This window comes from Paramisgurnus dabryanus, chromosome 8 (genome assembly GCF_030506205.2).
Source record: "Paramisgurnus dabryanus chromosome 8, PD_genome_1.1, whole genome shotgun sequence".
Taxonomy (NCBI): Eukaryota; Metazoa; Chordata; class Actinopteri; order Cypriniformes; family Cobitidae; genus Paramisgurnus; species Paramisgurnus dabryanus.
The window spans coordinates 42,649,374-42,674,557 of NC_133344.1; the positions used below are offsets into that span (position 1 = coordinate 42,649,374).

Sequence of the window (25,184 nt, forward strand, 5' to 3'; positions counted from 1 at the left end):
CATTCTTCTTTAACAAAGCATTCACATAGAATGTCCAGTAAATGTACTTTTCCCGCAGTAGTTATTTTGTCTAGAACAAAGCACTCACATACCTCATACGGGTAATTTACTCTTGCCGCAATAGTTAGCCTGTCTGGAACCGAGCTGAATTAAACCACTATAATGTATGACACTTGCATTACATGCGAACGGCCCCTACGCTAATAGAATTCTGTTTTTGTCTCCCTGTCTCGTCCTCGACTCTGAGGACAATGAGACAAACAGACCCAGTTCCTGTTGCTGTGAAGGTCATCGCACCACTAATCAACTGGCTGTCCTTCAACGTGACGCCCAACCGATGCGCGACCAACGGCCACCGGCTGAACCAGTTTAATCCGCTTACACGCTTCCTATCCCTACCGTGTCTATATATTATAAATATAAATATTAATCTCTCCCTAGGGTTTTTTGTCCTTCTAGGATTTTTTCCCATTGGGTTTTCTCCTAGGGGGTTTTTTAGTCCCAGGGAGAGTCAGCCAACTTTGGCTTAACTTAGCACTTTACTGTATACGTTACATTATTAATATGCTCGCTTACACGGTTTTTTATCCTTAGCCGCTATATTCTACTTCTTATACTATGTATTGATTTTCAATGTTCTCCTCTACATCTACTCATGTAAAGCTGCTTTGCAACAATTAACAATTGTGAAAAGCGCTATATAAATAAAATTGAATTGAATTGAATTCACAAGTGTGGAATTTTGTAAAAATGTAAAATGACTTTAGTATAATTTCACTTTAAACATAAGTAGTAAATTGTTACTTTCGACCCCAACTGCAGGGATGTAAGTAACACACAGGTTAAACTTGTTTGTTTTTTATATACATGACTATGACCTCGCTAATAAGTAACTGCAAACATATTTTGTAATTTATCTTTGCAAAAAATTATTAAATTACATCTTCATTGTAAATTTCACTTTTATCAAATGTTTCAAAAGCAACCAACAGGACAAACTTAAATTGTTAAGAATAAAACATTTCAAGAGTTTGAACACAATGAAAATTAAATTAAATCAAATTAGAATAATATAAATTTTCAACAGATAGGCCTACAACAGTTTTAGCAGCGGGACAAAAGTAACGCCGGTTTCGGCGCCCATGTAGTACACCGCATGCGTGAGTAGCGCGTGCTCGCGCAGGAGCGTCCCTGAAGCAGCAGTGCTGCGATCGTTTCTGCTCTATTGTTGCTGCGCTGTTCACGCTCAATTAAAGTGACAGTGCATTGTTTATGGTTTAAATGGTCGTGGATTGACCCAAAAAAGTGTAATTTTACCATAAAATCATGAATGTGATGCCAAGTGTGTTTCAAACAGTCATGACTTTGAGAAATTTAAAAGAAAGCTATGAAATATTTAAAAACACACTGTAGCCAGAAGACTGCGCTGTCATTCACTCTCTGCCCAGCACTAAATAAGCCTATCTAGAAGTTAATAATCTTCAGAGAAATAGATACATCTATAAATATCAATCATGCTTAAACTGTTGAAGGGAACAGCACAAAAACAGTGTGGATTATCAGTTATATAAATTACACTGACCGTCAAAAAGCGTCTTGAAGAGGTTTTGCTCATAAATGCATGTAAAATAAAATAATGTGAACTTGAGATTTTTTATACTTTTATTAAACTGCTCAGAATGAACTGCAAACGCAGCAGGTGTGAAAGCACAATGGCCACGCGCTGCTCACGCTTGCAGTGAAACCGTCGTAACTTTTTTCCCGACAGGATCTCTTCACATTTAAACACGATTTACTTTTATTTTGAAAAACTCTGAGAGGTCAAACTTCAGTGTTTAGGTCACTAAATAACCTGTAGATTGATCAGTACTGTAACACATGAAATGAAAAGCACAACGCGTTATAAGAAATAAATGACCGCTTTAGGAATTTACTTATCATGGTACAGCTTTCTGGATTTACATGCATTAAACGGTGATTAAAACGCGATATTTGTCAGGTCTGCAAAGGGTTTGTGTGTTAAAGATGCTGTAATAGTTTGGGATTTAAATGTTATCAGGGCTCGGAAAAAATCGCTTTGTTACTTTCGTCTCGGTTCTCCCCTACACGATGTAACTACAGAAGAATCAAGTTTTAAATAGGAAAAATATCGAAACTCTTTGGTTACTTTTGAGCGCGATGCTAATGGTCTAATCAGATTCAATGGATTATGCTAAGCTATGCTAAAAGTGATACTGCCAGACCCTGAGATCGGCTGAACGGATTACAAAACGGTAATGGTCTTCATAGAAAATTACAGGTGGGTAAGTTTGATTAGGGTTGGACCTAAACTCTGTAATTTAGTGCTCCATCCCTCCAGGGTAAGATTTGGGGAACCCTGTTGTAGACCATGTGCAAAATTTCATGCCAGTCTTTATCCCCAATTGCAGTGGTCTCTGTCTGCAGGATACTGGACCCTACTGAAAATCTCTAGGAATGCTACACTGTACCGGTCCTAATTATGTCCCATTAAATATGTACCAACAGTATGCACACTTTGGGAAAAAATATATACTTGGTACCGCCCCAATGACAGCTTTCGTAACGTATTTCTTGAGAGTGTATTTCCCCAGATCTTAATCTGATGAGATGTGCTGGACCAAAAACGCCCAACATCAAAAATTAAAATACAAATATGAGAGTCACAACATAAGTGATGTTTAATGGTTACATCATATCTGTTACCAAACTGCATTTTACCACTTCTATAAAAGCCATATTGATTCAGTTCTTAAGTCCTAATATATTTTGACCAACGTACACTGTATAAAATAGAAAATATATAAAACGTTGTCATGTTTTATTCTTACTTCCTCATATAATGTTTCAATGGGCTTGATTAGATAACACAGCTATGTCGTAAAACTTCCTTTTACGCAAGCAAGCCAAAGAGGAAGATAACTAATGATAAGCAACAGACACCGAATAACCAGCAAACAATGCATTATAACAATGATCATGTATATAAATTCATTAAAAGAAAATAAATCATTACTTAAAAACATAACACATAAAAATCTACAAGGCCAAACAATACAAGGCCAAAAACACAAGCATGTTTACCTTTGTGTGTACTGACGCAACACACCCTCTTTGTCATTTACAGATCTGTTTTCAGTGGGATTAACGTGTGGATTCTCATTCATTTACAGTTCTGAGTTTTTGACAGAAACTCTTACATGCATCACACATTGCTGTCTATTTCTCAGTCTTCCTATCTGAGCCCTTTGAGGTTTCTGTACTATTTTAGTAGTGTCTATTGCTATCTGCTTTTACATTAGACAGCCAGGTGAAAAACATAATAGCTCAGAGAAATGTGACCCAGAGACGAATGAATTATATTGATCTATAAGGGTCAAAAAATACAACGGCCTGTGCATGCTCCGATTGGCTATTCAGTCTTGTCCCTCTTTGCAGACTCCGCCCGAGGGCTTTGAGAGCTCTGACTAGCCTCCTTGTCTTTCTTTTTGACATTTTTGCTTTCGATCAAAGCATGTTCACGTTTCACCAACTCTTCCAGCTCTGCCTGAAATAAGAAAGTAATGAATAATATCCAGATGGTAATGAATAGGACAATAGAATCTGTTTTGTGTATAAAAGCTTTTCGCCTTTATTTACTTTCCAGCCTAGCAGATCAGCAAAAGCCAAGCAGCCATCGTCACAGGTGCTCAGGTGTGCCACATCTCTGCGAATGAGTCAATTCAACACTTAAACACAACACACATAAACTATTGTGCTTCAATGCCATTAGATAAATTGATGCATCCCAGTCAAAATTTACATTCAACAAATATAAGTCCTGTACTGTAGGTTAAATTATAATCATTACTGTAGTTATTTATTGATGTTAAACAAAGATTCTGTAAATGATCAGTAGGCAGACTTGGAGACAGATATTAAATGCCTGTACCTGTAAGCTTTATCTGAGTCAAAATCCATTCCACCTCCAAAACCGAATAATCCCCCTCCAAACTCAGACTATCAGAAAATCAGACAGACAGTATGAAGCTATTTCAAAACTAGCATGTTATTGATGTATATACACATTATACTGTACCTGTCCGGTTTTCTCCATATTAATAAGCAGTCTGGGACAGCTGTTTGATACTCTGTAAACAGATATGAGTCAGACATATACAGTATAACTGTCAGTGATAATAAAGAATCATACCTAAATGAAATTTCTCACACTTCTGCAAATGTCTCTTACAAATCTCCCCTTGCATATTTTAATACACTCTAAAAATGGCTGGGTTATGTTTTGACCCATAATGAGTAAATATCGGAAAGTACACACCGCTAGGTTAAAATTGACACAACTGCTGGTTTATTACAAACCCATGGCTGCATAACATCAACCCAACATTGGGTCATTTTTAACCCAGCACGTGTTCTGTCCAATACTTAACCATTATGGGTCAAAAATAACCCAGCCGATTTAAGAGTGTAGTTTTACCAATTTGATACATCCACATCAACAATTTTATTTTGATGCATATATAAAATTAAACTTACATTTTTATCTATTTATTTTTTACTTTTTTTTGTCATTAGGTTTTCTGAAGTGTGTGCCAGCAGACCACACACCATACATCACAACCTTTGACTATCAAAGCATTAAAATACATTGATAGCATCTTTCAGTTTTAAAAATACTGTAAAGCTTGATTCATGTCTGTGAGTTCAATTCTGAATTGATTTGATGCACAATATTATTCAATAGAAACTGTATAAACAGACATAAAATAAATATTAAATGTATATCGTCCAACTCTACTTCCAGCTAGCAGTGTAGTACTCTTGGCTCTGTTTAAAACAGTGTACTGTGTTTAAATACGAATGTGAATGAACTGTACAGACTTTGTGACATTTAAGCCCTCTGCTGGAGGTTCTCACCTGCTGACCAGAGATGCAAAGGGCTGCACCTGCAGTGATGTGCCCATAATAATGAGAAGATCACATTGTGGAAAGTCCTGTGGTCCGAAGCAGAAGGAACACAGAGAGTCAAACAAGTGGAAATATTAACTGCTGTAATTTCAGCTGTATTTTTTTTTACCATTTTCATGGAGGTGAAGAATCGGGCAGGTAGATTCTCCCCAAAAAACACAATATCTACAAACGGGTAAAAACAGATCCAACATGAAAGTTCAAACCACTTTTAGATGTCTGTTCTAGTAGAGAGCAACACTGAAACTCATATTTTTTAGCATCCTGCACTGTAAAAAAATCAGTAGAAATTACAATGGTATTGCAGCTGGGTTGCTGGTAAATTACCGTAGATTTAAATTGATGTTATTTACTGGCAAGAGTTTTTTTCAAAGTTGAATAAATTTTAAATACTAACAAGTCTTTATCTTTACAGAATAAAACTATACAATAACAGCCTCATGCAAAGCATTCTGGGAACCAGAAATCATCATCAAACTTTTTGTTTCCCAGAATGTTTTGCTTGATGCTGTTTTCTAGTTTTATTCTGTAAAGACAAAGACTTGTAAATGTTTAATGTTCATTTAACTTTGAACAAAATGTTGCAAGTAATAACATAAATTTAAATCTACGGTAAGTTACCGGCAACCCAGCTGCAAATTTCTACGGATTTTTTTTACAGTGTGAGTAGTTGTATGGGGGCACCATTCGTCAAACTTTTATGACCCCCTCCCCCACCCGGTGACAGTTGCTGTCTGACAGGTCGTTTTTATGACCCCTTGACAGATGGCGTTTTATGACCCCATGACAGATGGCGTTTTATGACCCCATGACAGATGGTGTTTTGACAGGTTGTGTTTTATGACCCTTAACAGATGGTTTTATGACAGTTTGTGTTTTATGACTCCTTAACAGATGGTGTTTTGACAGTTTGTGTTTTATGACTTCTTTGACAGCTCGTGTTTGACAGGGGGCGGGACCATCAATCAAAATCTGTACAAGTTGTCAACTTTAGACAGAAAGTATTTAATGGTTTTATTGCCGGGCATTTAGAGTGATTGTTTTTCCTGAGTGTGTTTTATGTCAAGCGTATGGTGTCATGTTTAATGACGGCTCGTGTTTCGACATTTGCTGTTTATTGACATTTGATGTCAGATCTCAACCATCCTCCCTCCTTTCGCACAAGACATGCATTCTTTCACAGGGGTGCGTGTTGTAAAGCGATTAAAGATTTCTAAAACTCAATGTTGGTAAAACAATCCCCCATTACGGTGTCAAAAAAGTAAAATGTTTATTTTAGATTTAGACAAATCATGAACAATGCTACGATTAAAACATTTGTTTGTAACATCACAAGTTATTTAATGAAATATTCCGTATACGTGTATAGTTTAAGCAATGATCTGAGCCATAACCTTCGGAGCCGGCAATACTACAATCTTTAGACGAAAGTCTAAACTAAATACAATTTTAAACGATTCATGAGTTCCGTGAATCTTTTCATAACCTGCACTATAGTTTCACGCGTATTAAAGATCCGGCGGTGTCTGACAAAGCGCCGGGTGAGCGTTCATATCTGCCATTTTAAAATAATGTTAATAAATGTAATTCTGTCCACTATGGCAAAATAGGATTTTATTTTAGATTTAGTGGAATCTTTAACCAAGTCTCTGATTAAGACATGTGTATACGTGCACAGATGGTGACAGAGAAACTTATATATGACGTTAGTAATCTTTTAAATGTTTTTAAGACGTATTCACCCCATTTTGGGGTTTTATTTTTAATTAAAGGCTTCTTAAAACATGTGTGAATATGTGTATATTATACAAAGAGTCTTATATTGTCTGCTCTGACAAAAATAAAGTATTATTTTAGGTTTAGGGGAATTGACTGCGTGTGTCTTATAAATACAACTTGATAATACGTTTGTTTTGTAAAGAGACTTCTTTAAAGTCACGCAAAAATAAAATATTTTAGTTGTAACTGGTTAAACTTAAAGCCGATATTTTCTATCGAACTAGTCTATTTTCTGTTCAGACACAAAGTTTTCTGATGCTGATATTATGTCAGTGTGTGTTTGTGTGGGGGTCGTGTGCTGTAATCTTTGAAAGTTTATGACCGAACCTTTATTGGGGAGCGACAAGAGATCTCCGGCATCAGTTTGGATGGAGCAGAGCTGTTATACTCAAGTCTATTGGTATGTATGTGTTTCGCTGTGTTCGTTTCATTATTTTGTCTGATTATTTAAAAACTAAAAATTCGATCTCTGGTCTTGCAGCGAAATTGTCTAAGCTGGTATTTACTATTCCTGGTAAATCGCGGAGAAGAGTGGAATGAACAAAAAAGTCAGACCGTGACTAGAACCACCAGCAGCGTAACAAGGAAATCTTGGAGCAAAGAGACGCCGAGTGGCTCGTGTTGTCCGGTGTGTATTTATTTAATCCTGTTACAATAGATTTAAACAAACTGGTTTGTTTTAATATTTTCTAATAACATGTGTTATCTGTTTTAAAGGTTTGGATATCAGCGGCAAAGCGAACGTTGCGTGTACTATTGCAAAATATATAGCGGATCTCCACGGTACGTTTATATTGCATAAGAAAAAAGTTGTTTTATTTAGATATTTGTCCTAATAACTTGTTTTTATCTGTTTACAGGTTAGGATACAGAACACAACGCTTTGGACGTATCTTTAAAAAAGAGAAAAATCAGAGACTTTTTGGATTTGTCTGGGACATTTTAAACATTTTGTGGCAAATTGGATTTAAAACGTTTCGGATACTGGATACATGTGTTTGATTTGTCCACAGAGCTTGTTTAAGACATCTTCACCTCATTTTAGGGTTTATTTTTAATTAAAGGCTTCTTAAAACATGTGTGAAAATGTGTATATTATACAATGAGTATTATATTGACTGCTCTGACAAAAATAAATTATTATTTCAGATTTTAGGTCAATTGACTGCGTGTGTTTTATGTCAAGCGTATGCTGTTATGTTTAATGACGGTTCGTGTGTGACAGCTCGTGTTTTGGCATTCGATGTCAGCTCTCACCCTTCCTCCCTCCTTCTCACAAGCATGCATTCTTTCACAGGGGTGCGTGTTGTAAAGCGAGTAGAGATTTCTAAAACTCAAAGTGGAGTCAAATAATTCCCCATTACGGTATCAAAAAAGTAAATGTTTATTTTAGATTAAGACAGATCATGAACAATGCTATGATTAAAACTGTTTTTTGTAACATCACAAGTTATTTAATTAAATATTCCGTATACGTGTATAGTTTAAGCAATGACCTGTGCCATATCCTTCGGCGCCGTCAATACTACAATATTTAGACGATAGTCTAAACTAAATAAAATTTTAAACGGTTTCAGGAACTCCGTGAATCTTTTCATAACCTGCTCTATAGTTTCACGCGTATTAAAGATCCGGCGGTGCCTGACAAAGCGCCGGGTGTGTGTTCATATATGCCGTTTTAAATTAACCTTCATAAAATGTAATTCTGTCCACTATGGCAAAATAGGAGTTTTTTTTAGATTTAGGGGAATCTTTAACCAAGGCTATGATTAAGACATATGTATACGTGCACCGATGGTGACAGAGAAACTTATAGCTGACGTTAATAAACTTTTTAAATGTTTTTAAGACGTCTACAACTCATTTTAGGGTTTTATTTTTAATTAAACGCTTCTTAAAACATGTGTGAATATGTGGATATTATACAAAGAGTATTATATTGTCTGCTCTGACAAAAATAGATTATTATTTTAGATTTTAGGAAAAATGATTGTGTCTATCTTATAAATACAACTTGATATATACGTTTGTTTTGTCAAGAGACTTTTTTAAAGTCACGCAAGAATAAAATCTTTTAGTTGTAATTGGTTAACATTAAATGTACTATTATCTATTTAACTATAAGCTATATTTTTCTGATCAGATATTTTTCTGTTTCTGATGATGGTCTTATAACAGTGTGTGTGGGATGATGATGGCTGTTCACAGCAGGTGGCGGGATGTAAACTAGGGTCTTTTTAAAACTGTAGTGGTAAAAATGTAATAGCACACTGACAAAAATAAAGCATTTGGTTGTAACAAATTATTTAATGAAATATTCAGTATGTGTATAGCGATGAACGGTGTCAAAATCACCGGGGACCCAACAATACTATAGTCTTTAGACTAAAGGGTATTTATTTTAATATAAATAAAATCTTAATCTTTTCGTGCACAATATTCTGATCAAGCCATTAGATTGTGTTCCAGCGTTTACAATAGAGAACATACGCGGATGCGTGTTCATATACACCGTTAAGAAACTTTAAAACGATTAAAAAATTCATATCTTCGGGGTTTTGTTTTAAATTAATGACATCTTAAAACCAACTGGGAATATGTGTTTATTACACAATAAAATGTAATTCTGGCCGCTCTGACAAAATAAGGGTTTAATTTTAGAATTAGGGAATTCTTTAATCAAGTCCCTGATTAAAACACATGAATGCGCGAACCACAGTTGCCAGAGAACGTATGCTGAGGTGCTCTTATGGCGTTAAGAACCTTTTTATTGTTTAAGACATTTTGACCCCATTTCCTGGTTTTGGTGTCCGCTGTGGATCCCATTCCCAAATCTATGTGTTTATTATACAACAAATGCAATTCTGTCAGCATTTCTAGTTTAGAACGCCTCTGATTTAAACATGCGGGTTTTAAAATGAAACGGCCATGTGACTTTTATGACAAAAGCTATTCGATCTTAATTTTTTGTTTTAACATCCAAAAGTTTTTATACACATTCCATAATTAAACATCTAGGTGTGTATGAGTAAGTTTATATCTAATGTCACACGAGCAGCACCAAATCGCGCTTGTGTCTCTGTGTGTGCATACAGGCTGTTTATGTGGGGGCGTGTTTATGAGCCCGTGTCTTTGCAAGGTGTGTGTGCGTGTGTGTGTGTGTGTGTGTGTGTGTGTGTTTGCATGGGGGTCTATGATGTCTCTGTTTGTTACTAAAGTTTTGACATTAAGTCTGTGTCCTCATTGACAATAAGTAAGGGTTTTTAGATGTAGGCTTCATTACACAGATACTGATTAAATCATGTTATCCATTATTTGCGATTTAAAGAAACTTAAAAGGTTTAAGACATTTTATCTCACATTGTGGGGTTGTTTTTAATTAATGTAACCTTAAACCCCTCTGTTATCCATTTAGGGAACAATAAAATGTTAGCAAATATTATTTATCAAAGTTGACGATGTTATAAGCCAGGATGTCACTAACGTGACAACAAACATTTATTTAAAGACAAAACATTTTAACAAATTGCCATGGCTTACAGAGACACACTAGACTTAATAATAAAAATAAAAATATACTATTCGAACATCCTAACCTGATATTAGGTTAGATTAGGTTTAAGGTCAATCAGCGTCTTTAGCTTTACAACTTACAGCACAAAACCCCCCCAATGACAGGATTTTTATGAAGTGAAGCAGACCCTTGGTATGCCTGTGGGGTTAGGTTCAACTAAGGTCAACATCTATCAGTGCATAATAAGCAAACATGAAATTATATTTTACCTATGGTTTGTTAATGATGTTGCTAGGTTCGCGTATTTTTTCTGAAACAAACTTTTCTTTTCAAACTTAGTTAGGATACACATGTTGTCGCCTCAAACACCTGATCAAAGTTTTTCTTCGCTAGCGACAACTAATGTCAGAGATTTTGTAAATTCATCAGATGGTTTTACGTGTGTATTTCTTAAACAAACATGTTGCTTTTCAATCTTAGTCAGAGTTCATACGTTTTGTTTTTTCATAAGTTGTTCATAGTTTTTTCTTCGCTAGTGTCAACTAATGTCTGAGATTTTGTAAATTCATCAGATGTTTCTTACTTGTGTATTTTCTTAAACAAACTATTCTTTTCAATCTTAGACAGTCTTCATACGTTTGTCTTTCGATAAGTTGTTCATAGTTTTTCTTCGCTAGTGGCAACTCATGGCTGAGATTTGTAAATTTCATCAGATGTTCTTACATGTGTATTTTCTGAAACAAATTTATGCTTTTCAAACTTAGGTAGTCATCATACTTTTGTCTTTCGATAAGTTGTTCATAGTTTTTTATGTGGAAGTGTCAACTTATGTCTGAGATTTTGTAAATTCATCAGATGTTTCTTACGTGTATATTTTCTTAAACAAACATTTTTTGTTTTTCAAACATAGTTAGGATGCACACTTTTGTCGCCTCAAACACTTGATCAAAGTTTTTTCTTCGTTAGTGTCAACTAATGTCTGAGATTTTGTAAATTCATCAGATGTTTCTTACTTGTGTATTTTCTTAAACAAACTTCTCTTTTCAATCTTAGACAGTCTTCATACGTTTGTCTTTCGATAAGTTGTTCATAGTTTTTCTTCGATAGTGTCAATTCATGTCTGAGATTTGTAAATTTCATCATATGTTCTTACATGTGTATTTTCTGAAACAAATTTATGCTTTTCAAACTTAGGTAGTCATCATACTTTTGTCTCTACATACATTTGTTCAAAGTTTCTTGTAGCTAGTGTCAACTGATGTCTGAGATTTTGTAAATTCAACAGATGGTCTTACGTGTGTATTTCTTAAACAAACATGTTGCTGTTCAAACTTAGGCAGAGTTCATACGTTTGTCTTTTCATAAGTTGTTCATAGTTTTTATTTGTTAGTGTCAACTAATGACAGAGATTTTGTAAACTCATCAGATTCAAACAAAACTCATTCATTTCTGTAGTTTATGTAACACCTTGTCAAACTCTTAAAGGTAGTACTAACTGTTTAAAACAACAATGCAAAGTATTTTAGATTTACTTGATAAATCTTTTACATCAAAACAAACTAGGATAGCAATATGGCTGAATCTGTAACAGGTGATACCACCAATAGCGTGTTGTACATAACAAAGTCTGCAAAATAATAAAGATTGATTAGGTTTTTATTTAGTAAACCTTTTAACATAAAGTGTAGAGTCTTTTGTATGTAACAACAAAGATACGATGAAACAACGCAAAACAAGAGAGGATGCATACATCTACAAATGGGGCAATGTCTTTAATCTATTGGTCCCGAATTTAGAGGCTATACGGGGAAACTATTTCAAACATTGCCCCATTTGTAGATGTATGCATCCTCTCTTGTTTTGCGTTGTTTCATCGTATCTTTGTTGTTACATACAAAAGACTCTACACTTTATGTTAAAAGGTTTACTAAATAAAAACCTAATCAATCTTTATTATTTTGCAGACTTTGTTATGTACAACACGCTATTGGTGGTATCACCTGTTACAGATTCAGCCATATTGCTATCCTAGTTTGTTTTGATGTAAAAGATTTATCAAGTAAATCTAAAATACTTTGCATTGTTGTTTTAAACAGTTAGTACTACCTTTAAGAGTTTGACAAGGTGTTACATAAACTACAGAAATGAATGAGTTTTGTTTGAATCTGATGAGTTTACAAAATCTCTGTCATTAGTTGACACTAACAAATAAAAACTATGAACAACTTATGAAAAGACAAACGTATGAACTCTGCCTAAGTTTGAACAGCAACATGTTTGTTTAAGAAATACACACGTAAGACCATCTGTTGAATTTACAAAATCTCAGACATCAGTTGACACTAGCTACAAGAAACTTTGAACAAATGTATGTAGAGACAAAAGTATGATGACTACCTAAGTTTGAAAAGCATAAATTTGTTTCAGAAAATACACATGTAAGAACATATGATGAAATTTACAAATCTCAGACATGAATTGACACTATCGAAGAAAAACTATGAACAACTTATCGAAAGACAAACGTATGAAGACTGTCTAAGATTGAAAAGAGAAGTTTGTTTAAGAAAATACACAAGTAAGAAACATCTGATGAATTTACAAAATCTCAGACATTAGTTGACACTAACGAAGAAAAAACTTTGATCAAGTGTTTGAGGCGACAAAAGTGTGCATCCTAACTATGTTTGAAAAACAAAAAATGTTTGTTTAAGAAAATATACACGTAAGAAACATCTGATGAATTTACAAAATCTCAGACATAAGTTGACACTTCCACATAAAAAACTATGAACAACTTATCGAAAGACAAAAGTATGATGACTACCTAAGTTTGAAAAGCATAAATTTGTTTCAGAAAATACACATGTAAGAACATCTGATGAAATTTACAAATCTCAGCCATGAGTTGCCACTAGCGAAGAAAAACTATGAACAACTTATCGAAAGACAAACGTATGAAGACTGTCTAAGATTGAAAAGAATAGTTTGTTTAAGAAAATACACAAGTAAGAAACATCTGATGAATTTACAAAATCTCAGACATTAGTTGACACTAGCGAAGAAAAAACTATGAACAACTTATGAAAAAACAAAACGTATGAACTCTGACTAAGATTGAAAAGCAACATGTTTGTTTAAGAAATACACACGTAAAACCATCTGATGAATTTACAAAATCTCTGACATTAGTTGTCGCTAGCGAAGAAAAACTTTGATCAGGTGTTTGAGGCGACAACATGTGTATCCTAACTAAGTTTGAAAAGAAAAGTTTGTTTCAGAAAAAATACGCGAACCTAGCAACATCATTAACAAACCATAGGTAAAATATAATTTCATGTTTGCTTATTATGCACTGATAGATGTTGACCTTAGTTGAACCTAACCCCACAGGCATACCAAGGGTCTGCTTCACTTCATAAAAATCCTGTCATTGGGGGGGTTTTGTGCTGTAAGTTGTAAAGCTAAAGACGCTGATTGACCTTAAACCTAATCTAACCTAATATCAGGTTAGGATGTTCGAATAGTATATTTTTATTTTTATTATTAAGTCTAGTGTGTCTCTGTAAGCCATGGCAATTTGTTAAAATGTTTTGTCTTTAAATAAATGTTTGTTGTCACGTTAGTGACATCCTGGCTTATAACATCGTCAACTTTGATAAATAATATTTGCTAACATTTTATTGTTCCCTAAATGGATAACAGAGGGGTTTAAGGTTACATTAATTAAAAACAACCCCACAATGTGAGATAAAATGTCTTAAACCTTTTAAGTTTCTTTAAATCGCAAATAATGGATAACATGATTTAATCAGTATCTGTGTAATGAAGCCTACATCTAAAAACCCTTACTTATTGTCAATGAGGACACAGACTTAATGTCAAAACTTTAGTAACAAACAGAGACATCATAGACCCCCATGCAAACACACACACACACACACACACACACACACACACACACACACACACACACACACACACACACGCACACACACCTTGCAAAGACACGGGCTCATAAACACGCCCCCACATAAACAGCCTGTATGCACACACAGAGACACAAGCGCGATTTGGTGCTGCTCGTGTGACATTAGATATAAACTTACTCATACACACCTAGATGTTTAATTATGGAATGTGTATAAAAACTTTTGGATGTTAAAACAAAAAATTAAGATCGAATAGCTTTTGTCATAAAAGTCACATGGCCGTTTCATTTTAAAACCCGCATGTTTAAATCAGAGGCGTTCTAAACTAGAAATGCTGACAGAATTGCATTTGTTGTATAATAAACACATAGATTTGGGAATGGGATCCACAGCGGACACCAAAACCAGGAAATGGGGTCAAAATGTCTTAAACAATAAAAAGGTTCTTAACGCCATAAGAGCACCTCAGCATACGTTCTCTGGCAACTGTGGTTCGCGCATTCATGTGTTTTAATCAGGGACTTGATTAAAGAATTCCCTAATTCTAAAATTAAACCCTTATTTTGTCAGAGCGGCCAGAATTACATTTTATTGTGTAATAAACACATATTCCCAGTTGGTTTTAAGATGTCATTAATTTAAAACAAAACCCCGAAGATATGAATTTTTTGATCGTTTTAAAGTTTCTTAACGGTGTATATGAACACGCATCCGCGTATGTTCTCTATTGTAAACGCTGGAACACAATCTAATGGCTTGATCAGAATATTGTGCACGAAAAGATTAAGATTTTATTTATATTAAAATAAATACCCTTTAGTCTAAAGACTATAGTATTGTTGGGTCCCCGGTGATTTTGACACCGTTCATCGCTATACACATACTGAATATTTCATTAAATAATTTGTTACAACCAAATGCTTTATTTTTGTCAGTGTGCTATTACATTTTTACCACTACAGTTTTAAAAAGACCCTAGTTTACATCCCGCCACCTGCTGTGAACAGCCATCATCATCCCACACACACTGTTATAAGACCATCATCAGAAACAGAAAAATATCTGATCAGAAAAATATAGCTTATAGTTAAATAGATAATAGTACATTTAATGTTAACCAATTACAACTAAAAGATTTTATTCTTGCGTGACTTTAAAAAAGTCTCTTGACAAAACAAACGTATATATCAAGTTGTATTTATAAGATAGACACAATCATTTTTCCTAAAATCTAAAATAATAATCTATTTTTGTCAGAGCAGACAATATAATACTCTTTGTATAATATCCACATATTCACACATGTTTTAAGAAGCGTTTAATTAAAAATAAAACCCTAAAATGAGTTGTAGACGTCTTAAAAACATTTAAAAAGTTTATTAACGTCAGCTATAAGTTTCTCTGTCACCATCGGTGCACGTATACATATGTCTTAATCATAGCCTTGGTTAAAGATTCCCCTAAATCTAAAAAAAACTCCTATTTTGCCATAGTGGACAGAATTACATTTTATGAAGGTTAATTTAAAACGGCATATATGAACACACACCCGGCGCTTTGTCAGGCACCGCCGGATCTTTAATACGCGTGAAACTATAGAGCAGGTTATGAAAAGATTCACGGAGTTCCTGAAACCGTTTAAAATTTTATTTAGTTTAGACTATCGTCTAAATATTGTAGTATTGACGGCGCCGAAGGATATGGCACAGGTCATTGCTTAAACTATACACGTATACGGAATATTTAATTAAATAACTTGTGATGTTACAAAAAACAGTTTTAATCATAGCATTGTTCATGATCTGTCTTAATCTAAAATAAACATTTACTTTTTTGATACCGTAATGGGGAATTATTTGACTCCACTTTGAGTTTTAGAAATCTCTACTCGCTTTACAACACGCACCCCTGTGAAAGAATGCATGCTTGTGAGAAGGAGGGAGGAAGGGTGAGAGCTGACATCGAATGCCAAAACACGAGCTGTCACACACGAACCGTCATTAAACATAACAGCATACGCTTGACATAAAACACACGCAGTCAATTGACCTAAAATCTGAAATAATAATTTATTTTTGTCAGAGCAGTCAATATAATACTCATTGTATAATATACACATTTTCACACATGTTTTAAGAAGCCTTTAATTAAAAATAAACCCTAAAATGAGGTGAAGATGTCTTAAACAAGCTCTGTGGACAAATCAAACACATGTATCCAGTATCCGAAACGTTTTAAATCCAATTTGCCACAAAATGTTTAAAATGTCCCAGACAAATCCAAAAAGTCTCTGATTTTTCTCTTTTTTAAAGATACGTCCAAAGCGTTGTGTTCTGTATCCTAACCTGTAAACAGATAAAAACAAGTTATTAGGACAAATATCTAAATAAAACAACTTTTTTCTTATGCAATATAAACGTACCGTGGAGATCCGCTATATATTTTGCAATAGTACACGCAACGTTCGCTTTGCCGCTGATATCCAAACCTTTAAAACAGATAACACATGTTATTAGAAAATATTAAAACAAACCAGTTTGTTTAAATCTATTGTAACAGGATTAAATAAATACACACCGGACAACACGAGCCACTCGGCGTCTCTTTGCTCCAAGATTTCCTTGTTACGCTGCTGGTGGTTCTAGTCACGGTCTGACTTTTTTGTTCATTCCACTCTTCTCCGCGATTTACCAGGAATAGTAAATACCAGCTTAGACAATTTCGCTGCAAGACCAGAGATCGAATTTTTAGTTTTTAAATAATCAGACAAAATAATGAAACGAACACAGCGAAACACATACATACCAATAGACTTGAGTATAACAGCTCTGCTCCATCCAAACTGATGCCGGAGATCTCTTGTCGCTCCCCAATAAAGGTTCGGTCATAAACTTTCAAAGATTACAGCACACGACCCCCACACAAACACACACTGACATAATATCAGCATCAGAAAACTTTGTGTCTGAACAGAAAATAGACTAGTTCGATAGAAAATATCGGCTTTAAGTTTAACCAGTTACAACTAAAATATTTTATTTTTGCGTGACTTTAAAGAAGTCTCTTTACAAAACAAACGTATTATCAAGTTGTATTTATAAGACACACGCAGTCAATTCCCCTAAACCTAAAATAATACTTTATTTTTGTCAGAGCAGACAATATAAGACTCTTTGTATAATATACACATATTCACACATGTTTTAAGAAGCCTTTAATTAAAAATAAAACCCCAAAATGGGGTGAATACGTCTTAAAAACATTTAAAAGATTACTAACGTCATATATAAGTTTCTCTGTCACCATCTGTGCACGTATACACATGTCTTAATCAGAGACTTGGTTAAAGATTCCACTAAATCTAAAATAAAATCCTATTTTGCCATAGTGGACAGAATTACATTTATTAACATTATTTTAAAATGGCAGATATGAACGCTCACCCGGCGCTTTGTCAGACACCGCCGGATCTTTAATACGCGTGAAACTATAGTGCAGGTTATGAAAAGATTCACGGAACTCATGAATCGTTTAAAATTGTATTTAGTTTAGACTTTCGTCTAAAGATTGTAGTATTGCCGGCTCCGAAGGTTATGGCTCAGATCATTGCTTAAACTATACACGTATACGGAATATTTCATTAAATAACTTGTGATGTTACAAACAAATGTTTTAATCGTAGCATTGTTCATGATTTGTCTAAATCTAAAATAAACATTTTACTTTTTTGACACCGTAATGGGGGATTGTTTTACCAACATTGAGTTTTAGAAATCTTTAATCGCTTTACAACACGCACCCCTGTGAAAGAATGCATGTCTTGTGCGAAAGGAGGGAGGATGGTTGAGATCTGACATCAAATGTCAATAAACAGCAAATGTCGAAACACGAGCCGTCATTAAACATGACACCATACGCTTGACATAAAACACACTCAGGAAAAACAATCACTCTAAATGCCCGGCAATAAAACCATTAAATACTTTCTGTCTAAAGTTGACAACTTGTACAGATTTTGATTGATGGTCCCGCCCCCTGTCAAACACGAGCTGTCAAAGAAGTCATAAAACACAAACTGTCAAAACACCATCTGTTAAGGAGTCATAAAACACAAACTGTCATAAAACCATCTGTTAAGGGTCATAAAACACAACCTGTCAAAACACCATCTGTCATGGGGTCATAAAACGCCATCTGTCAAGGGGTCATAAAAACGACCTGTCAGACAGCAACTGTCACCGGGTGGGGGAGGGGGTCATAAAAGTTTGACGAATGGTGCCCCCATACAACTACTAGTGTGGCTTTCAAAAGTGATGGTTTGGTTCTTTTACACATGCAGACATCAGCAACCTCAAAGCGTATGCTAGGTCTGCTAATAATAAGTTTATCAATTAATCTTAAAACTCACTTCTTACCAATGCACTTGAGCTGAGGACATTAGTAATGATGTTTGTTTGTTTTTTTTGCTAAAATTCAGAATGGTGGAGTAAGTTAAGTTAAAGGACAAGTTCGGTATTTTACACTTAAAGCCCTGTTTTCAGATTGTTTATGATGAAATAGAATGGTTTTGACTGAAATTTGGACATATGATGCTGGCCCGAGAACTTTTGGGTGTTTGTTGTATCACCCCCCACCTCTAGAATGGCTATATAGGTGCACTGGAACAATCCTTCCTAAAATGCATTAAACTTTCGTTTACAAAAGCGTGAAACTCACCGAGTGGTCAGGGGTGTTCACTGATATGCTCACACAAAAATCGCTGCAAAAGATGCTTTCCAACAGGTTTAATCGTAGTTTTTGTTCAACTCCATTGACTGTATTAGATGTGTTGTGAGGTACGGTATTACTCCGCGCCGGGAACTTTGTTTGTATTCCTGCAATTGGCTAAGGCGGATTATCGCCACCAACTGGGCTGGAGTGTTTATTATTCAAGCACTCAACGGAAGAATGTACAGGTGTGAGGTGATTGGAAAAATAGGTCCACAAGTTTACAACGAATGCTAAAACACCTGTTGGAATGCGTCTTTTGCAGCCATTTTTGTGTGAGCATATCAGTAAACATTCCTGACCACTCGGTTTGTAAACGAAAGTTTAATGCAATCAGCCATTGTGAAGGTGGGGGTGATACAACAGAAACCGAAAATTCTCGGGCCAGCATCATATGTCCAAATTTCAGTCAAATCCGTTTTATTTCACCATAAACAATCTGAAAACAGGGCTTTAAGTGTAAAATACCGAACTTGTCCTTTAACACCTCATGTAGCTAAAGAGAAAATAGCAATAGAAAGGATTATGATCTCACCAGGCTTAACCAAGCTTCCACAGGAGTCACACTTAGGAATATCTTCAGAGAAAATCTTTTCTGTGAGTAAAACAAATTAAAAACAAAAATGCAGTTAGTTTACGATGAGTTAATCCAAAAAGAGACATTCTGTCATAATATCTTTGACCTAATGTCATTTTAAACCTTTATTATTCAGAACTAAATGTAATGAATTTCGGCTTTACTGATTTCAATAGCAACGGGAAGAGGACATTGTGTTTAATGTTTTATAATGTTTTAGAGTTCTGTTAATTCTGTCATTATAATATTATGTTGATATGATTTTATATTATTATTTTTTATATTTAGGTGTATGCACTGTATACTACACTGCTACCTGCAAAAGATTCAATTATGAGATCACAGTAATTTGTAACTTAGCACTCAGATTTAGCACAAAACTGTTTTACATTTGTTTGACAATTAAAGGTGACATAGAATGATTGAACGGGGTATTTATCCTTGTTCTGTGATGTGACATGTAGACAAAACTGTTTTGTTTGGGTCTGTAATGCCTTAGAAGCTTCCTAAAAACCTCTCTTAGATAGCTCTATTAGGGTGGGGGATATTAAACAAGTGGTTTTGCACCTATTTGGCTCCCCCTACTGGCTTAATTTGCAATCTCATTACAGATTGGCTGACTTTGCTGCCACTCTAAAAATGTAGCCAATTATTTTAAAGTGGAGGGGCAGGGAGATGCGTGTGATGTCATAAGCATCAGTTTTTCAGATTGGGCCGTTTTCTGGCTGACATTTCTAAAAGAGGAATTTCTATGAGACTGAGATGTTTACATGTCTAGCACTTTTTGTATGTTTGTGAATGTGGGTAGACTACCATTATTCAACAAAGACAAGGTAAAAATGGTTTTTCATTCTCTGTCCCCTTTAACTATCATAATTAATCAAAGCCCTGAAACTAAACGTCATAATCCCAATGATTTATTAGAGAATTAATTGTCAGCCAAATATCATAATCAGTACAGCCCTAGTGTTCATTACCTTCCATCCAGTCCATTGAGAACTCCTTTCGGCATAGAAAGCTCACACAGTGAGACGTGTGGAAAGTGCCATGGGCTTCAATAAGGTCCTCTCCTTCCAGACCTGCTACTCTTTCTAGTGTATCAATATTCTTAAAGAAGAGATAAAAACGATTGACGAATCTAGTGACAAACCCTTATGTTACAAATATTTACAAGACTATAGTAACGAACACACACCTGAGAGTAACAGCGTCGCAGTAAACCTTTGTCTTTCAGCATCTTCATGAAGTAGTGACACACTGTTGGCTGGAGAAACCAAAAATTATTAACAGACTTTAGGTTTTTGCTATAGTTGTTCACGAGTCCCTAGTTTGTCCTACTGTAAACCACTGCTCATTTAAAAACATATTTCCTGCAGTGTCTTTATAATTCCAGCATATTCTGAATATCTGACCTCTTTCAAATCGTGTATGTATAATGCCGAGATTTATCTTTTCACACTGAGGTCAATTAAGAGAGTCATATAACATTCACAGATGCTCAAGAAGGTGAAACATATTAAGAGTAAGGAGCATGTAAGCTAAAGAACAGCGTGATGGGTGTAAATTGTTAAAAAGTAGCAATTGTTTACTTTAACATACTGGCCTGGGTGTTTCTCAATGTCAAAGATACTTCCTTGGCAGGACTCGTCTTTCAAAGTCCCATCCTTTAGAGGCTAGGCGAGGCTCCTCTTTAGCATTCGGAGAACACGTTAATGGAACAGGCTAGCAAGTGCACGTCATTACGTCAGTGAAAAGTGTACTTTTGGCTCTGCGCACATAGGTTTGTGGGTGGTTTTCAGAGCGCGAAGGCTACATATATGCATCCTTTCCTGTATATGACATATTTTTCGAACGAAGGACTTAGTCCTTGGTTGAAATTCCGAGGATTCTCGACATTGGAACAGTCCTTCGACGGATGCCGATGACAAAGCATCCTCGAAATTCTGGCTTCCTTGACATTGAGAAACACCAACTGTTACTTATATCCGAGTGAAATGGCTTCTGAAATGAGAAAAAATTTTGGGCAGGACTCAATTTTGTCCACCAAGAACTGATTGGATCGTTGGGCCATGTTCCTAATTTCCGCAATTTCTTCCCACACTGAAACAAGTCCTCGAGCCATTCCTCATGACAGGAAGTAAAGAGAGATTGTTTCGTTTTAAGTTCGGTTAACTTTTTAAAACTTGTACCCGTCGAAAAACATTGATGAACTCCTAAATATGAGACGCAGAGCACCTAGCGCGTTTGCTAAATTGCATGCGCCAGCAGCAACAGCGCAAAATCGATAAAACGGAAAGCTATCCAAAATTTACAGACTTAAAGGGGACATATTATGAGATTTTTTTTTAAGATGTAAACTAAGTCTAAAATAGGTCTGAGCAAAAGTGTGCCGTTTTGGGTGTGTCATTTAAAATGCAAATGAGCGGATGAAGTGCAACCACTGATCACAATGATGGTGGTTTGTTGCAATTGAAGCTCAATTGTGCTGTGAAATAATTTATCTCTCTCTTTCTCTCCATACTAAATGGTTGTGCTGTGGTTGGATAGTGCAGATAAAGTGGGCGGTATTACCTTATTCTGACATCACAATAAGGGCCAAATTACAATGACCTATTTTTTCACATGCTTGCAGAAAATGGTTTACCAAAACTAAGTTATTGGGTTGATCTTTTTAACATTTTCTAGGTTGATAGAAGCACTGGGGACACAATTATAGCACTTAAACATGGAAAAAATCAGATTTTCATAATATGTCCCCTTTAAATTAGATCAGAATTTATGTTTATAATAAATACAAATTTTTTATAAAATAAGGTCAGAAGTAACAAGCTGTAGAACAAATATGTGCAAAATGCATGAAGTGCACAGAAACAAATCAGAGTGATTTATAAATGAAATAAAGAAATTATTAAAAGAACGAAAGTATAGCCAGAATTGCCAGCTTTGTCTTTTAAATGTAGAAACAAAGAGGCAATGGTTTATTAACATAGAAACCTCTTATGGACGTGTAGCCCAGTCACGGGGGTTGTTGGATTTATAAACACATTTTAAAAATATTTATTGAAAGCTGCTAACTCACATATTATTTGCATAGCATTATCATAATATGCTGTATATTAATATATTGTGAGAAAGCTGTTATATGTGAAATCAGATATTGTGCACCCATATACGGCCAAAATTGAATGATCCTCATTTCATAACACATCTGCGACGATTCGACAATGAGATTGGTAGTCGAATCAGGCTTCTCCTATCGATGCATCGAATCTTCGACTATTCGGGGTCACCCCTAATATTTACTCAGGTTATGTTTGTGTAATATTAAAATGTGTAGGATAAAGTTAAGTGTGACAAATATGTAAAAAAAAACTGGATATCATTTATAAAAACACTACAATATTTCATGAAAAAGAAAGTTCTTCATTTCAATTTCATGATGACTTTATGGATCTTAATTCATATTTCTTTCATTTATTAATTCCCTATTTGAGATATTTACATGTTTCCCAAAAAACAAAATAGTTAAACTGACAAAAAAGTGGCAGGCCTACTTAAATTCAGTTAAATTTGCATAATTAACGGCATCACTTATTCCTTTTCGTAGCACCTGAGAGACATTAAAAAAAGTTTATACCTTAAATTGTCCTGGGTAGAGCTCTCTGGCCAGAGCAAAGAAGGGCTCAGGATGTTTCTAGAGAAAGAAGTGAAACATGACTAAAACAATGTCTTTTGTAAAATTATAAACAAAATAAATGCTGTGTTTCTTCAGAAGCAAATGCAGACCTTAAAGTAGTCAATTTGGAAAATGGCTTCTGGGTAAGGCAGGTTGTACTTCTGCAGGTTTGCATAAAGACCAGTGCCAGGTGAACGAAAATCTGGGATTCCAGCCGCTAAATAAAGGAAACATGAAAAATTATAAACTACAATGCACATCCTAAATGATATTCACAAAAATGAACTGGTACAAATTTGAAGGGATCACATAGAGAAAACAATTTTGTCGTACATTTTATTATATTAATATGAATATTTGGCAAATAATTTTAAGAGACTTATGGTGCATTTAAGGTATAAATTTTTTTGATCTGTAGTTTGAACAGAACATTTTAGTGTGGACTGAACATATACAGTAACATTCAGTACATTCAGATAATAGGACATTTGATGTGTTTCCTGGAAATCAAACCAATGAAGCTCTACAGCTCCCATTTTATACATACCAAAACAAGAAGAACAATAGATTTATTTAATTCTTGAAAACAAAGAAAGCCAAAGAAGTTTGAACATCTCAATGGTAAATAAACATTGATTAAATATTACATTTTGGGTGAACTATCCCTTTTGGAAGTTCACGAATATCTATATGAGACTGCACTTACATGTTGATATTCCTGCCCCGACCATACAGATAATGTTCTTGCCTGCAGACATAGACAAACTTATTGCATACAGACAGCACATCTATTTAATAATACATATCTCAATCATTATTTGGAGTACAAACGCTGAAAACCCAACTCACATTTTCCACTCTTAATGTATTGGGCCACACCATCCAATGTCAACTCATCCAAAACTTTCTCTCCAGAACTCAAGCCAAGAGTTCGTGAGAAAAGGTTGCGCAGAAAGTCCACTGAAAGAGGAAAATAGCTCATCTGATATTTATCTGTGCTTAATGACTATTATATGAACTAAATCTGTGATGACACATACTTTCAGTATCTCCTGAAGCTTCGGCTTCGTCGCTGCTTTCGTCAGACTGACCCTGTCAAATTGAGTGATATGTACTCTATGCATACTGTGTATATATAGGCTATATGTGTTCATATGCAACAACAACAACAACAATCTTTTACTATTTAACTATTTGCAATTAACAGCAATATATTTATATGGTCCAGCAAGCAATGGTCTTATAATAAATAAAGCACGGTAATAATAAAATGCTACTAAATGATTACTTTCTTTTTTATATTCTGAACAGTGAACATAAAAGGGCAACATAGTTTCTATTACATATATCAAATATGTCAAATATAATGAGAAACACAAAAATATGATGCTGCCAAAATAAAAGTCCAAACCAAAGGAATTCCTGTGCATGCCAACAAGCAAAACAAAGCAAAAAAATAAATATAAATAAAATAAAGACATGGCATGGTACGAGTTGAAATAGACTTTTAATAGTACTCTACTGTTAAGCAAATACAACGTATGGTATGATTATATGTCTTTGAGATTGACAGCCCTCATTATTTACCTCAATATCTGGTCTGTCAGCCTCCACTTTTTCAGAAACCTCTAAAGAAAATATTACAAAAAAACACACAAATATAGATATCACTCTTATATGAAAGTCACGTAATATAATATCAAGCCTGAAAACCATGAAAACATTAGCCTAATCTTTAGCTAAATGCTAACCGAGTCGGGTAACAACACACATAAAACAAAAACACAATTAAAAGTTACCTTTAGACATCTATCCGCTTTTAACAGCACTAAAATATTCAAAATACACACATTTACGAGGTGACAGGACTCTGTTATTAAAGGGACGCTTACTTGTGTACGACGCTAATTTCATTGGGTGGCCAAAGTAGTGAAAAAATCTTTTGCGATTCAA

At 34.8% G+C, this 25,184-nt stretch overlaps 1 protein-coding gene and 2 long non-coding RNA genes across 4 annotated transcripts; 1 reads left to right on the plus strand and 2 right to left on the minus strand.

The window, feature by feature from the left end:
* Positions 1–2,675: 2,675 nt before the first annotated feature.
* On the minus strand, positions 2,676–25,184 carry sirt2 (sirtuin 2 (silent mating type information regulation 2, homolog) 2 (S. cerevisiae)). 2 transcript variants are annotated; one of them, XM_065281870.2, is made up of 16 exons: positions 25,031–25,184; positions 24,819–24,859; positions 24,272–24,323; positions 24,081–24,191; positions 23,938–23,979; positions 23,342–23,448; positions 23,193–23,249; positions 20,751–20,819; positions 20,533–20,662; positions 19,514–19,573; positions 5,096–5,151; positions 4,936–5,012; positions 4,097–4,148; positions 3,950–4,017; positions 3,658–3,724; positions 2,676–3,565 (listed from the first exon to the last, which is right to left on the minus strand). In XM_065281870.2, the coding sequence occupies exons 1-16, from the start codon at positions 25,038–25,040 to the stop codon at positions 3,431–3,433; spliced, it is 1,134 nt and encodes a 377-aa protein (XP_065137942.1). In that variant the 5' UTR covers positions 25,041–25,184; the 3' UTR covers positions 2,676–3,430. The 2 variants fall into 2 exon arrangements, with proteins under 2 accessions (XP_065137942.1, XP_065137941.1); XM_065281869.1 differs by having other exon boundaries at positions 25,124–25,183.
* LOC135771568 (uncharacterized) lies at positions 5,643–7,856 on the plus strand. The gene is made up of 4 exons (XR_010542969.2): positions 5,643–7,165; positions 7,247–7,393; positions 7,483–7,548; positions 7,626–7,856. It is a non-coding gene; the product is annotated as an uncharacterized lncRNA (long non-coding RNA).
* On the minus strand, positions 16,339–18,618 carry LOC135771569 (uncharacterized). Its single transcript, XR_010542970.2, has 4 exons — positions 17,017–18,618; positions 16,789–16,935; positions 16,634–16,699; positions 16,339–16,556 (listed from the first exon to the last, which is right to left on the minus strand). It is a non-coding gene; the product is annotated as an uncharacterized lncRNA (long non-coding RNA).